At 36.9% G+C, this 16144-nt stretch overlaps 1 protein-coding gene and 1 pseudogene across 3 annotated transcripts; both read right to left on the bottom strand.

The window, feature by feature from the left end:
- Window positions 1-1895: 1895 nt before the first annotated feature.
- LOC149140518 (glutathione S-transferase F10-like) lies at window positions 1896-3269 on the bottom strand (annotated as a pseudogene). Its single transcript, XR_016264035.1, has 3 exons — window positions 3044-3269; window positions 2798-2846; window positions 1896-2697 (listed from the first exon to the last, which is right to left on the bottom strand). The product of XR_016264035.1 is annotated as a glutathione S-transferase F10-like (transcript).
- LOC149140517 (glutathione S-transferase F10-like) lies at window positions 1896-15784 on the bottom strand. 2 transcript variants are annotated; one of them, XR_016264036.1, is made up of 4 exons: window positions 15518-15784; window positions 15177-15225; window positions 14536-15064; window positions 1896-2170 (listed from the first exon to the last, which is right to left on the bottom strand). XR_016264036.1 is itself a non-coding variant. In XM_089446450.1 (3 exons), exons 1-3 carry the CDS (start codon window positions 15665-15667, stop codon window positions 14619-14621), a joined length of 645 nt encoding a protein of 214 aa, XP_089302576.1. In that variant the 5' UTR covers window positions 15668-15783; the 3' UTR covers window positions 14458-14618. The 2 variants fall into 2 exon arrangements, 1 of the variants encoding a protein (XP_089302576.1); XM_089446450.1 differs by lacking the exon at window positions 1896-2170 and having other exon boundaries at window positions 14458-15064; window positions 15518-15783.
- Between the last annotated feature and the right edge of the window lie 360 nt (window positions 15785-16144).

Below are 16144 nucleotides of genomic sequence, written 5' to 3'. Positions count from 1 at the left end.
ATTACCCCCACTTATCTTTCAGACACCTCCTTTTTCTAGATGATGTCCTCATTTTTTCCGATGGTATCTAGTCACACCTTCATGCTTTAAAGAAAATCACGATTTTTTTCTATCAGGCCACAAGAATGCAAATAAACGCTAGGAATAATTCTATTATTTGATGGGGATTTTCAAGAGAAGAGAAGAGAAATATTGAAACAATTTTCTCTTCCTTTGTTATGAAATAAGCCATGGCATAGCTTTATTTTAAAGCTTTTCAACTATTAAAAGTCAGGCTAGTCCTAGTTATTGGAAAATTTGAGAAATAATTAAATTTGTGACCAACATATAGTTGTCAAGAGCAGTGAGTATAAGAATGTTTGTGTCTAAACAAAAAACTTGGATTTTAAGACTTATAAGTTTTAATAATAATTAATTCAACCAACTAGAAATTATTTTGCCCATTTTATTATTTGGAAAGTCTAATTATTAACCACTATTTAATATACCTTAATATACCCATTGCATATTCCTTTTTAGTATATCCCATTACATATTTACTTTTCATAATTAACTTACATCCTTCAAACATTTATTTATTTCTTCCCATTTACCAAAATTACTTGAAATTCTAATATGAACCTTATCCATTACTTCTCATCCCTTAATCATGAAAAAAAAACCCTTGCCTAAAAATGTGAAATAGTTATCGTGATTTGAATTAAAATTACTATTACTATTATTATCTAAACACCTATTGATATCAATGATGATTGGACATACACATTTAATAAATCTATACATATACCTTTTATAAGTCTATACATAGACCTTTTATAAGTCTATGCACTAGACAGTAGATGGTAGCATCCCTTTTGTCTCTTTAATCCACTCTTCTTAACACAATAATTAAAGTAAGAATAATAACATTAGTTATATTTGAAACAAATACGTTGACGAAATTTTTATGATATTATATCATCAAATATATTTTTCTATCTATATTTTGATATTCATAAAATGTTATAATTAAAAAAGAAAAAAAAAACTATAATAAAACAACCCATTATTCAAAAGTTAATTACAAGTTAATTTTTGTGTCAAGAGGTGCTTTGCAACCCAATATGGAAGTGATGTGCAGGTGTTAGATGTAATGTATTACACATTACATATGTCAAAGATACATTGAAAAATATATACGCAAAAATAAAAATAACTAAATACAATTAAATATCCACTAAAAGAGGTTTGTAGAAGAGATGTGATTCCTATTTGCGCTTAGGATGGATATATACAAGTTTATTATTTATGTTATAGAAGAAAGATGATGATGATGAAGAATGTCCATTAAAAACAAAAATGGTTTAATGGAAATGACTTATCAGACCTTAAGAAGGTAAGAGATTACTATAAATCCTTTAACATTTTATTTATGTTTTTAGAAAGTAGTGAGAAAATCGTTCCAAACCAATAAAGAAAATGAAAAATATTTTAAATGTTAAATTTAATATGAATCTAAGAAAGTTGATAATATGATAAATATTTTGAAATTTAAATTTAATTTAAATATAAGATAGACAATTTAAAAGAAATAACTCTTTAACATAAAATTTTCATCTTAAATTATTAAAACTTTTTTGTTGTGATATATTTTGAGAACTGAACCATACTCATTTTTAATATAAAACTCATGCAAATATATTTTAATTTTAATAACGTTAATTTTATTTTTTTTATTAATCAAACCAAAAAAAATTATTTACATCTCGAAAGCTATTGAAACTCTCTTAAACTATGTGGTAAATAAATATATAATTTAATATCATTGTAATAAATTAAAAATAAATATTAAAAAAATTCTTAAAAACAAAATAAAATAACAATAATTTAGCATCATCCAAACTGGTAAGCAAATGTAAAAGTCATGAAAGTCTTATCCTGATCATTTTTATATAGCAAACACTAAGTTTTACATCTGAAATCGAAATGAAAAGAAAGTCAACTAAAAGTCATGAAAGTCTTATCCCGATCATTGCGATATGTCAAAACCTATCACATGCATGAAAAGAGAATCCACTCAAAGTATTGAAAGTTTTATCCGGATCATTGCGATATAGCAAAACCTATCACATGCATGACTTTCATTTACTATGAAATGAAAATATGAAAGTCATAATAATATAGGATTTGCCTTACCATTTATTATATTTATTTATTTAGCTAGCCCTGGTTGTCTGCCTGCTCCATACAGACTCTACAGTCGATTCTCTTCATTAGGGAGCTTTTTCAGTGACTTTCTTCCACGTAGGGCGAGATGAGATGTCTTTCCACCAGGCCTTCACATGTTTTCTCGACGATATCAGATCTCCCTTTCCGCAAATTGTGACCAGGTAGTGGGTAGTCGCCAGATGTTGCAGGTCGGCCAAGCTGAAGAAATCACCCGCCAAGTACTTGCTCTTTGACAACCTCTCCTCGTAAATATCCAACAATTTTCCCACCTTCTCCACATTCAGTTCCACTACTGCTTCGTCTGTGGTGCCTCCCTTTTTGGGACGAACACGATTTGAGACAATATGGTCAAAGCAGGGGAATTGTAAGACTGTCCTTCTACCTCACACCACTGCTCAACCAGGGCTTCTTCCGACAGACTGTTTCCATACAGCTCAGTGCCCTGGCCCTTGTACTTTTTGGCCAAATATTTGAGGATGCCTCTCGATTCTGTTACTCATCACCAACGAAATTCATCTGTTTATCAGATCTCGAAATATAAACGTGAAAGAAACCTATGCTTAGATTATGGGGATGTGTAGAAATTTACCGAATAAGGTGAGATCCCCATCTTGGATAGTGGGCACAACTGCAAACGGCTGCAGCACAACAAGAAAACGGCGGAGGGAAAATGTTGATTAAGAACAAAATAGTTTTTTTTTTTTTCGATTTAACTTTTAGAGTAGTTCTCAAGTATATATAACATCAAAACAATCACATGTTACTAAACCATTATAACATTAAAACAATCACATGTTACTAGGAATCTAAATGAAAATAAATAAATTTTTCTTACATTGAGAGCGAGATATCGGGGTTGCAGGTGATCACCAGCAGCGGGGTCTACGACGACCAACTCGTAATCAACTCGCTTCTCCTTCAAACAGCAAAGAACCGTTCTGGTGGTTATGGATCCGCTATAGCCGAGTACCTTGATCGTCGCCATGAAATAATATGATGCTCTCTGAAACAGCTGCTAAGGTATGCAAAATGGATTGATGGGTGGTTCACAGAAGAAAAGCGATCTTTTAAATAATGTCGGAGGCGAGAACTGTTCAACTGCAGCAGAAGAGATGTCCAGCACGTGGGATTTGAATATATATTCAAAATGGATTGATGGGTGGTTCACAGAAGAAAAGCGATCTTTTAAATAAAGCAGAAGAGATGTCGAGCACGTGGGATTTGAAAATATATCTATATTCGTAGTAGAAGTCCATTCCAAGCCTATGGATATATATTTATATTCGTAGTGGGGATGGCCCAGAAGTCCATTCCATTAATCATAAACGTAATCGATATGTATGACCTTGTCTTTTATTTCAAAATATATGCGTACCGAGCACGCAATCAATTATTAATTCAAAAAATAATAGGCCACCCTACGTACCATAGAAAACTATGCTACCTCCACAATTGGTGACTGGTGCAGTGACTACAATTTCTTCGTCCCCGCTTAAAAGAATTTTGTCAGTCGCAGTTTCAGTCAGAGTTACCCAATTTGATTTCAGTTAAAATTTAAAAAATTGAATAAGAGGCGTAAGGAATCAGGAGGGCAGGGGTGGGGGAATCGGTAGGAATTAGTAAAGTAGAGGGTTGCACGTCATAAATCCTAATTCGCTCAAATCTGTTTAATCGACACTTCTAGAGTTTATTTTCACATTCAATCTTGGAGCCCTAGCATTCCCGAGGTGATCAAGGAACCTTCGGTGTTGTTGTAGCTCCTAGAGACAACCTTTGGGTTGAAAGGAGACTAGTGCCTAGGACAACTTAATGAGTGATTTAAGGATTTACTGATATTTTCTACTACACTTCAGTATTTATATAACTCACAGAAGCATTAATATCTAGCTCTAATGGCCAACAGCATATGCACATGCAATTTCATATGCCATTTGTAGTATATCGGATAAAATAATAAAGGAAGAAATAAAACCAATGCACATGGCTTAAAATTAAGAATATTTTTCATTGAAGTTTAGTGTGAAACATATGAGAAATATGTTTAAATGAAGTGCTAAGATACATGGAGCGCATTTTAAGGATAACAATTCATATCAATTATAGGCATCGTTAATCAACATTAGACCTAGATGAATCCATAAATCCATGAAAACATATCCAGCAGCTGCTATTACATGTATACTCAGAGGAAGAGTGAGAACATATGGAACAAACATAAGAAGGAATACATACTGCACATTTATATGAGCTAGAATCGCCAAAAACTTTCATTAATATTCCACAGAGCATACATTTCATTGACAACTTGTAGAGTTTCTCTCTTGGGAAACCAAAATTTTGAACCTCTCGTTTTGTATCATGAACTATTTTAATAGGGCCTCAGAGGGAGAGCCCATTACAAAATATTCTTTCTTGATTTTGGATTGAATCATCATAACGAAATATCAGCTTGCTCAGTGGCACAATTGTACTAACCGATTATAACTAACTGACATTATTTCTTCTGAAATAAAATAGTTACATAAAATAGAGTTGGGTTAATGATCTAGAGCATAGGAGGATTGACAAACTATTCACACATTTTCCATAGTGTTGGAGCTGGTAGAGGACCATGAAAGAATTGTTGATATGCAATTTTGAGATTCGAGACCCCTGTATAGTTCAACCTAGGGTGGAACAAGGTATTTAGCAACCGTAACAATTGAAGTTCCTTTCTGAGATAGTTAACCATTGTTTTACCTTTAAGGGTGGTAGTCTTCTCATGATAGGAATCTGCCTTGCTCTTGGCCTCCACTAACATATTATTATATTGTGTCCATGGGATTAGAATTCCCACAAGATCCCATCACCTAAGAAACCCTACCCCAACTCTCTCATCAAACTCAACATTGAAAGTAGCCACATCTTTCAGTACCACCTCTAAACATTCCTCAGCTTTGACTCTGGCATCCTCCTTCTAGACAAATTTAGAGATATCCATGATAACAGACACTCTATCCACAACATCTATTGGCCTCAACTCACTGAGTGGCCTTTCATTTACAAACTAAATGAACTTCTTTGCAATTTTGGAGTTCTTTTCACCATCTTCTTTAGTAGCTAGTATGAAAAACTCATAATAATTGATTAAAATATTTTGTTCATCCATAAGAGTTATGTACTCCCAATTTCTTTTCATTTCTGCTGTGATTGCATCTCATAAAAGTTGTCTGGCCTGTAGGAGAGACATGTTTCCTTTCAGCGTGCATTTTAGCTCAGAAATTTCTTGGTTTGTTACCAATAGGTTCTTACTAATTAGGTCAGCTTTTGTCCTGGCTATCTCAAGTTGTTTTTATTTCTGTGTTAGGTTTCTTTGGGCAGTGTCCAAATCCTTCTACACCTTCTTAAGCTTCCCTTCCGAAAGCTCGATTTTGGTGAGGGTCTTGGTGAGTTGTTATGTGGGATTTTGGGGGTTTTCATGCACAAGCACTACACAAATGTGTGCGTCTATCCTCAACTGAAGTTTTGTTGCATATTTATTAAGGGCTACTATCTCATTGTTTCTTTTTATCAATTATTTTGCCAATCTTTCTTTCTCTTCTTCCACTTATGCCAGTTCCTTAGATTTCACATGCTCACTTGATGGCATCTTCAGTTTTTGTCTTAAGTCTTGTATTTTTGCTTGTGAACTTTGGAGAATGGCTTCGAATGCAGCTTTGTCTTCTGGATTTACTCCCAACTTCACAATGAGCTCTTTGAAGCTCTCATTCTGCATGTGTAGAGATCTGGATTTAGCTCTCTCTTGTTTTAACCTTGTTGCACCCTTCTCTAGCAGCTTCTCATCCTTGCTAACGGTCATTACATTTCTATTCAGCTCACTGTGCAACATGTCTCCCACTTTCCTATGGAAGATGATCTTATATGGTAGAGGGACACTTGTCAAGTCTAATGAAATGTCTAGGGCCTTAAATTGAGAGCGTGAAGTTAGATTGTGCTAGTGGGTGTTGTAGTGAGAACTTCATTTGATTTCTCTCTAAGTCCAAAGCATCCAGAAGTCTAGTCTGATATGGGACTGAATGAGATGCCATTTTCTACTACATCTCTTCCCTTACCTTCTTGTTTATTTCTTCAATGACCTTTCCAATAGGCCATCTTGGCTCAGTAGTAGTTGCACTTCCTTTTGAACTTAAAATAATTACCTCTGAAGAGGATGAGGCAACAGTCTGTAATGGGTCTTCAAAATTCACCTAGAAGCCTAGTTGATATGGTCTTGTCTCTACTAACCTGGCCGCAATTTATTCTTCCTCTATCTCTTGGGTCTTTTCCTTTCTACTAGGGTGTACATCCTCCATATTGACATTTCCATTTAGTCAATGGTCCTTGTATGTGCCTTGTGCTTCATTATTGGAGTATCGATCTCCATCTCTGTGTTAATAGGCCACGAAACAAAGTTAGCCTTCCATTTGATCTCAGGCCTATCCTCATGCCATAAGTTGAAGCCTTTATTCTCTCTCTTCTCTTGGAAATGACACCATGAGGATCATAATTCCAGACATCCCTTAGATGAAAATTCATTTGTTTGAGTAACTCCTCAGTTTCCTTGTGGGATTGCCTGGAATTGCTAATAAAAGGTCCCATAGACTTGCCTAACTTAAACATATATTTCTACTTAGCAGGGACAAAGTGAACTTGGTCTACATTAAGGCTCTATCTGATGAATTCAAGAGTGAAAATCCTCATGGGAATAAACACATACAAGCGGTAAGGAGGAAGCTCACACCCATAGACCCTAATTTCTGTGAAATCCTTAAATAGGTACCATTCCCCCACCCTCGTATCCTTGCTAAATTGGAGGATTGCTTTTTGCTGAGGGAGAACTATGAGAGGGGAAACAACATGAATAATTTTATAGGAAATGGCCATGTAGGAGGATAAGAACTAGGAATAGCCATCAACATCTTGTATCTTCCTAACAAAAATGTCCCAGTCAAAAACACACTTCCTTTGTTCATTGGAAGCCACCAAACTAAGACCTAGACACTCAAACTCATCCACATGAGTGTACATAAACAAGAAGAACGATAAGGAATAATATCTGAAATAGGAGGTGGTGGGGAAATGGTGCAGCTAGAATCTTATGGCCTCGGTTAGATCATCGTCCCCAAACAAATGATCAATTACGGATAGGATGAACTAAATAGACTATGCAAATAGGGTTATAGGGAAATTGTCAGCAATAGGCAGACAATGTAGGCGACGGGCCAAGACCAGATGCAGAAAGGATTGTTGCTCATCATCTAGAAGGGTAGTGTAATGGTAGACCAATGTAGTTTCTATAAACTATTGGGGTTCAAGGGAGCTTTGGTAAATCAGGGCTTTTTGAATTAGGATTTTGACCCTGATCGAGGAGACGAAATAGTTCTTCTTGTCTATGTAAGCGGTTGTCAACCAAGAGACAAAATCAGGGAAATAGTGTACTGAGGATACAATTTGGTAGTACAGGTTTGAATCGGCCACCCGAAATGGGTCTTCTCCTCTGACGTGGTTACCATATAAGTTGAATCGAATGTCCGTGAGGTGGTAGGCACTAGAGGGGTCAGTAATTTGTGCCTATGTGTCCATGATATGCTCGAAAATGGAGGAGGGTTTAACCTCATGGGCTTTAGAGGTCTTAGGGGCTGCTTTCTTCATGTTCCAATGAATATTCAAATAATTTATAGGTGAAAAGGATCGACTGATTACCTAGTTATCCCAGAGATAGCTGAAAACTGCATTGGAGGGAGGTTCTGGACCGGATGAGTGATCAGATGAATTTATAAAACATACGAATGGAGGGAGGCATTCGCATTGAGAAGTAATATGAAACTTTTAAATATTTGAGGTAGGGAAGGATTTTATAGGCGGAGAGGGGGAAATGGTCATGTGATGTAGGATGATGTCACAAGAAGACACATGGCAGAAGGGGATTGGGTGGTAACAGAAGATAGGTGGATGGAAGCATGGGGTGTAGAGGTTACCATTTAAATTTTGAATCCATCGCTCACTTGAATTGGTGCCAATGGAATGTCCATCATGGTAGGTAGGAGAGTGAGAGGTCGGATCCATTGATTACCCCTCGAAACCAATCTAGGTTTTTAGATCGGTAGGTTTGCCAGTTTGACTTGTAAACTCTAGGGGGTAGCATCGACCTATTGCTTGCACATGTTAACCCCCCCCGAAATGCTTCCAGGGGGGTTTTTCAGGCAGAGATCGATGGTGATCCACCTCTAAACTGATCAGAATTTAATCAAAAGGGCATGCCTGTTCAAAACTCCTCCTTTAGCCTATCACGCTTACCTAATAGGGGCTCCATGAGTGCGGGTTTTAACCTTAGATTTTCTGCCATGGCACTAGGGCTTGATAATTTATTTTTTAGCTAGGATTATTGAATTTGACCTCTCATCTCTCTCTACATAAGTGATAAAGGGAAACAGCATTAGCTCCAACTCGGGAGAGTGTATTGTATGCAATGCATTAAGAACCTGCAAATTAGTGTCGTACTCCCTAGGTATGGAGTCATTTTATTTAAACCTCCAAAAAATAAAAAGTGGTAATAAAAGCCATAATATAGTGTTGGTATTTACAATGCCTCACTGGTATTTACAGTGGGTGAGAGTGGATTTCTTTAGTGATGAAATTAAGGCTTGATAAACTTCCCATTCATTGGTAGCTCATGCACGTCACCATCTAAATTTTCTAGCAAGAAGGTATTGTTCCCTTTGGTTTCAGGGACCTTGAAAGGTCCAAACCCAGAGGGTCAAACTTGCCATGTTTTTCTTTATATTCCCTTCTGACATCCCATGTATGTACTAAATCTCTTGGCTGCAGATACCTATCTTTTGCCATTTTTTCTAATAGGGACTTCATTTTTTCCTGATAATTGATCAAATTTTGATTCACCTATTCTCTTCTCTCTTGAAGTTCTACAAACTAATTTATCCTTTTGGTCAAAGCATTTGGATCCTCCCAAACATCTTGTAAGATTTTAGCTACTAGCATAGCTAATTGCGTGGGGAAGATTGCATCCTTCCCATAAACGAACTCAAAAGGGGACTTCCTAGTGGACCTCTTGGTGGTAACCTATTGGCCCATAGGAAAAAATTCAGCTGTGAATCCCCATTCTTCTGATTTTATGATATTGTCTGCTTTAGAATCCTTGCCAAGGTTTTATTTGAATATTTAGCCAATCCATTTCCTTGTGGATAATAGGTGGTAGAATGGCCTACTATAATGTTGTATTTTTTGAAAAAATCAATCAACTTGGTTGACTTGAACACCTGAGCATTGTCAATGACAATCTTCTTAGGGCAACCAAACCTGGCAAGGATGTTTTCCTCCATGAACTTAATGACTACAACATTTGTTTCATTTTTGGCTAGGGTCGCTTCTACCCACTTAGTGAAGTAATCAGTAGCTATGAGTATCCACTTGTGCTAACCGCTGGAAGGTGGGTGTATTTCCCCAATGAAGTCCAACCCCCACTACCTGAAAGGTTCTTCAACAAAAACATGGATTAAAGGAAAATGTGCTAACTTCTATTTTTTTGCAAACCTTTGGCACTTCTCATAGGCCCAAACATAGGTATGCACCTCACCAAACAGCTTAGGCCAATAAAATCCTGCCTTGAGGATTTTGTGGGTTGTATCTCTCCAGTTGTAATGTCCTCCACAGACACAATTATGGAATTCATCAATCACTTTGTGGATTTCTTCTTCAACCAAACATAGAAGTAAAATCCCCACTAGGTCCTTCCAATACAATTGGCCATTTGAGATAACAAATTTCTGGGTTTGCAGCCTTAGATCCCTGTACTTAACTTTGTCAAAATTTAATGGGCACCTCCGAAAAAGTAGATAATGGACATGTTGTAGTAGCTGGAACACCCTCCAAAATTTTTGCCTGCATCCAATTTCAGAGCCTTCCTTAGGCTTTTTCTTGATGTTTGCAAGCACTCGGGCTCATCCCGTGAGCTCGTGTTGAGTTTTTGCACCCTCCTCGCTTGATTGTTCAACGAGTATCTTTTTGCATCTTGATCACAATGTCATCCTTGCAGTCATGTTTTGGCCATGCATAAGGTCCGCCTTCATGTGTAAAAGTTGTTTCTGCTATGTAAACACCTGTCACACTCACACACAAAGTTATATGCATTGGCGTGCAAGTGTCATCGCGGTCATTCAACGATCTATCACAAGTGCTGCATTTGTTGCTCACACCATCGGTCAGTCACACTGAGTGTATGTTGTCTTGTTGGTTTTAGGTGTCTTGTTGTCAAGTCATGTAGAGTGTTTTTTCACGATTTCATGGATGTACGAAGTCACTCGCTCACACACTTGGTCATAAACCTCAAGTGTCAAGTCGATCCCATAAATGAATGGGTGTGAACCTTAGTCAAAGTCCACCCCATTTGACTTGGATAAATACACAATAGACTCCTCTATTTGACCAATTTGGAAATCACATTCTATCTTCCATTCTAATCCACACATGTGAGAAAAAGAGAAATAAATATGAAGTTTGACTAAGTATAGAAGCTTCCATTTGACCAAGGTTGACCTTCCTCATTTGACTGAGTTTCATCTACTTCATTTGATTGAGATTCTGATCGAGAATTTTTGCATATTTTAACCATAAGAAAAATGATGAAATTTGCCACAAAGAGAGACTATTTGACCATAGGTTTGATCCATGAAGTCAATTGCAAGCGTTAACCATAGGTATGAATTTGACTACAGGGTACAAATTAACCAAGAAAAAAAGTTGACCAAAATTGACTATTTGAAAGCTTAAACAATGTTGACGAAGCTAGAATTTGACCGAGTTTGACTAGTGAATTGACTTTGATTTTGTCACAAACTTCTAAATTTTTTTTGGAATTATAAATATTATTGAAGAAAAAATTTCTCCTAGAAGAAAATTTGTTGGTTTTTTTCCAAGATTGGTTTTTCCCAGGTTATTTTTGTTGCCTCTATTGTGCTTTCCTATCTCTTTACGATCCTAGTAATTTCATTACATTGCTATTGATATTTTTAATGTGTAATTTCTTAATGGGTGTGCAAAAACTCACTTTACTCTATTTCTCCGCCTCAGGCTTCCCCTCTTTTGGACTCTCTAGAATCGACCCAAGTATATCCTAGTCTCTTGAAGTAGGATGCTTCTCCAGTTACAACTCAGTTGGAAGCAAGCATATGTGGAGTCTTAGATTCCTATCTCTTCTCCTCTTTTGGAACCAACTATACCTTCAGAGTCCTCTCTCAGACAAACTCCACTAGCAAAATATGTAACAAAAAACCCTTCGGAGGGCCACCTCCTTAGGTGATGTGATTTTTACCATATTTTCTCCCCATTTCTGATTGTCATTTAGATGGTTCCAATCCTACTGATTTAGTTCCTTGTATCAATTTTCGGACAATATTTACTGGTATGCTTAAACATCTATTTGGAATCTCTTCACCTCTTCCCCTTCCCCTCTTCTCCCTTCTTCCCTCCTCCCCATTCCTTCCATCTTCTTTTGTCCTATCTTACCTCTCCCTTTGTTCCCCCCTATCCCACCTTCTATAACCCTACCCACCCCCCTCTGTCGCTTTACAATTTATGCTCTTTTGGGCATTCTACTCCACCCCTCTCTCAACTTCCTCTAACTTATCAACTTTAGATATTGGTGGGTGCTTGGGGTTTCTGGTAGAAACCTCCCATCCAAATTGTTCAACAGGATGAAAATATTTTCTCTCCAAGGCTCAGAGCCAAGCCTCTCTCAAATTTCAACTTTGAAAGAAATATTCAATTCAAAGGGTGCTTAGAGCATCAATCCCTCTCTTTGTTGTAAACTTCATCTCCTTTCACTAAATTGAAAGGGTATTACCAACCCCATAATAAGACTAGAAATCAAAAGACTCATAGAACTACACTCTCCTTACATTTTTCTTCTTTAAGAAATGATGCAGGAAGGGGATAAGGCCATAAGCATAATTAAATATCTCCTTTTGGATTGGGATTTTTTGGAAACATATGTAGTTGGAAGATTGAGAGGTATTATCTCTAGTTCGAATGTCCCTCAGATGTGAATCTCCTCTACTTGGTCTATCAATTCGGGTTTATTTTTTGACCTCCATGCTTTTGAATTAGACATGTCATTTTTTTGTGTTATTCTATATGGTCCTTATATTGAGAGGAAGGAATTTTGGACCTCCTTTTCTTCTCTTCCTATTTTCAACTTTGGAAAGGTTCTTATAGGAAGGGATTTAAATTCCATGTTTGGAAACTCTATATTCTAAGGTACCTCTGCCAAACCATATCCTCTCTCAGATTTCCTCCCAAGCTTCTTCCAACTTGAACAAATAACATATATGGTGCAACTAGAATTTCCAAACATTTGGACGGTTTCATTATCTTAGATTCTCTTCTTTACATTGACCTCAAGATAAGATAGTGGACTTCAATGGGTGATGACTCAAATCATTCCCCTGTTTTTCTAGAATTGGATCCCTTTCCTGTTAAACCTCCCAATCCTTTCAAATTAAATCCCTCTCAACTCAAATAACCCTCCATTCTAGATCTACTAAAATCAAATAGGTCGTACTTCTCCTCATATATAAAAGAATCCCCAACTATACAATTCCAACATAATCTCAAGAGATCAAGGGTATCATTATCGAGTGGGGAAAAAAATTAGGGAGGTGGACTCTAAAGCCCTCTCTGGCATCAAATTGAATATTTAATCAATTTTTTATCTATAAACCTCCTCAGAGGTGCCTAAGAACTTGAAGGATAGAATTTACGAAATTGAAAAATCTAGAAGGAAGATCCTTTTAGACGGGGAGAAGGAATGGAAAATGAAAATTGTTCCCTTTGATGACAACAAATTTATGATAATATAAAATTATTTCATTAGGTGATTAATCATAGAAAAACTATCAATAAAATCATGGGCATTAGAAACTCTAAGGGTTGATTGGCTACCTCCTTCGTGGACATTGTTGCAAAGGGTTGCTCATAATTCAAGGTTATCTTCTACCATCAAAACACAACCATCATTGAACAGATCTTGGTTGTAGAAAGGATTGTTCCCCAATCTTGTTGACGAAGAAGGAAATGATGCCATAATGGTTGAGGTCACAAGACAAGAACTTGAAAGAGTCCTACACAATTTTAATAAAGGAAAAAGCCATAGATGGAATTTCGATTGATTTTGACCTTACACACCTTGATTTCATTAGTGATGATCTCCTCTCAATCATTAAATACTCAAGGACCATTGGAAAAATATCTCCCCTTTAAACTCAAATTTTATTGTCCTCATCCCTAAAGCTAACTCTGCTGACTCTTTTGACTTATTCAGACCCATTTCACTTTACAATTCCATCTACAAAACCATGTCCAAGACCATTTCTGTCAGAATAGAGGAGGTCCTTTTTGCAAACATTTCCCTTGAACAATTAGGTTTTCTATTAGATAGAAAAATCCATGATGATATTGGAATTATCCACAAAGGTCTCCATTCCATTCATATAAAGCAACAAAAGGCCTTACTATTCAAAGTTGACTTCTTAAATGCATTTGATAGGGTGTGTTGGTTATACCTCAGACTTTTGTTAATCCATCTACGTTTTTGTCATTATTTTGTCTCTTGAGTCATGAACTATATTAGCACATACTATTTCACCCTCTTGATCAATGGGGTGGCCTCCCCCTTCTTTCATGGTGAGAGAGGGCTATGACATGGTTATCCACTCTCCCCTCCCCTATTTTTATTGGTGGTAGAAGACTTAATTAGGCTCATTTTAGAAGTAATTCAAAGGGACAGGTTTAAGGGGATTATCACTGCGCCCACTTATCTTTCACACACCTCCTTTTTCTGGATGATGTCCTCATTTTTTCCGATGGTATCTACACACATCTTCATGCTTTAAATAAAATCATGGATTTGTTCTATCATGACACAAGAATGCAAATAAACACTAGGAGTAATTCTATTATTTGGTGGGGATTTTCAGGAAGAGAGAAGAGCAATATTGAAACAATTTTCTCTTCCTTTGTTCTGAAATAAGCCATGGCATAACTTTATTTTAAGGCTTTTCAACTATTAAAAGTCAGGCTAGTCCTAGTTATTGGAAAATTTGAGAAATAATTAAATTTGTGACCAACACATAGCTGTCAAGAGCAGTGAGTATAAGAACGCTTGTGTCTAAACAAAAAACTTGGATTTTAAGACTTATAAGTTTTAATAATAATTAATTCAACCAGCTAGAAATTATTTTGCCCATTTTATTAGTTGAAATGAAAATATGAAAGTCATAATAATATAGGATTTGCCTTACCCATCTAATATATTTATTTATTTAGCTAGCCCTGGTTGTCTGCCTGCTCCATACAGACTCTACAGTCGATTCTCTTCATTATGGACCTTTTTCAGAGACTTTCTTCCACGCAGGGCGACATGAGATGTCTTCCCACCAGGCCTTCACATGTTTTCTCGACGATATCAGATCTCCCTTTCCGCAATCTGTGACCAGGTAGTGGGTAGTCGGCAGATGTTGCAGGTCCGCCAAGCTGAAGAAATCACCCGCCAAGTACTTGCTCTTTGACAACCTCTCCTCGTAAATATCCAACACTTTTATCAGCTTCTCCACATTCAGTTCCACTAATGCTTCGTCTGTGGTGCCTCCCTTCTTTGGGACGAACAGGATTTGAGACAATATGGTCAAAGCAGGGGAATTGTAAGACTGTCCTTCTACCTCACACCACTGCTCAACCAGGGCTTCTTCCGACAGACTGTTTCCAAACAGCTCAGTGCCCTGGCCCTTGTACTTTTTGGCCAAATATTTGACGATGGCTCTCGATTCTGTTACTCATCACCAACGAAATTCATCTGTTTATCAGATCTCCCTCTGGAAACGAAATATAAACGTGAAAGAAACCTATGCTTAGATTATGGGGGATGTGTAGAAATTTACCGAATAAGGTGAGATCCCCATCTTGGATAGTGGGCACAAGTCCAAACGGCTGCAGCACAACAAGAAAACGGCGGAGGGAAAATGTTGATTAACAACAAAATAGTTTTTTTTTTTCTTTTCGATTTAACTTTTAGAGTAGTTCTCAGGTATATATAGTTTTACTTTTTACTCAAGATTAGATCAGATCGCGATACATGAAGGGACCAAATCTCCACATTCAACCAGAATCTTACTCAGGATTAGGTCTTAAATGGAACCAAATCTCTCTACTAAACCATTATAACATTAAAACAATCATATGTTACTAGAAATCTAAATAAAAATAAATAATTTTTCCTTACATTGAGAGCGAGATATTGGGGTTGCTTGTGAGCACCAGCAGCGGCGTCGACGACGACGAGCTCGTAATCAACTTGCTTCTCCTCCAAACAGCAAAGAACCAATCTGGTGGCTGTGGATAAGGGATAGCCGAGTACCTTGATCGTCGCCATGAAATAATATGATGCTCTCTGAAACAGCCGCTAAGGTATGCAAAATGGATTGATGGGCGGTTCACAGAAGAAAAGCGATCTTTTAAATAATGTCGGAGGCGAGAACTGTTCAACTGCAGCAGAAGAGATGTTGATGGCCCAGAAGTCCATTCCAAGCCTGTGGATATATATTTATATTCGTAGTGGGGATGGCCCAGAAGTCCATTCCATTAATCCTAGACGTAATCGATATGTATGACCTTGTCTTTTATTTCAAAATATATGCGTACCGAGCACGCAATCAATTATTAATTCAGATACTATGGCATATTCTATGCTACCCTACCTGCCATAGAAAACTATGCGACCTCCAAAATTGGTGACTGGTGCAGTGACTACAATTTCTTCGTCCCCGCTTAAAAGAATTTTGCCAGTCGCAGTTTTAGTCAGAGTTACCCAATTTGATTTCTCTCATGAAAAATTTAATGTGTATAATTT

This window comes from Pinus tabuliformis, chromosome X, assembly GCF_031772625.1.
Source record: "Pinus tabuliformis cultivar Carrire ecotype Pingquan chromosome X, CPIR1, whole genome shotgun sequence".
NCBI lineage: Eukaryota > Viridiplantae > Streptophyta > Pinopsida > Pinales > Pinaceae > Pinus > Pinus tabuliformis.
This window is presented reverse-complemented; position numbering and strand designations above follow the sequence as displayed.

What these genes read in the sequence shown, in the direction of transcription:
- LOC149140517 (XM_089446450.1), bottom strand. Translation starts at nt 15,667, where the DNA reads ATGGCGACGATCAAGGTACTCGGCTATCCCTTATCCACAGCCACCAGA. An exon ending in CCCAATATCTCGCTCTCAAT is followed by an intron (nt 15,226 to 15,517) that starts GTAAGGAAAAAT and finishes GTTGTGCTGCAG; the next exon opens with CCGTTTGGACTTGTGCCCAC. An exon ending in TGGGGATCTCACCTTATTCG is followed by an intron (nt 15,065 to 15,176) that starts GTAAATTTCTAC and finishes GATGAGTAACAG; the next exon opens with AATCGAGAGCCATCGTCAAA.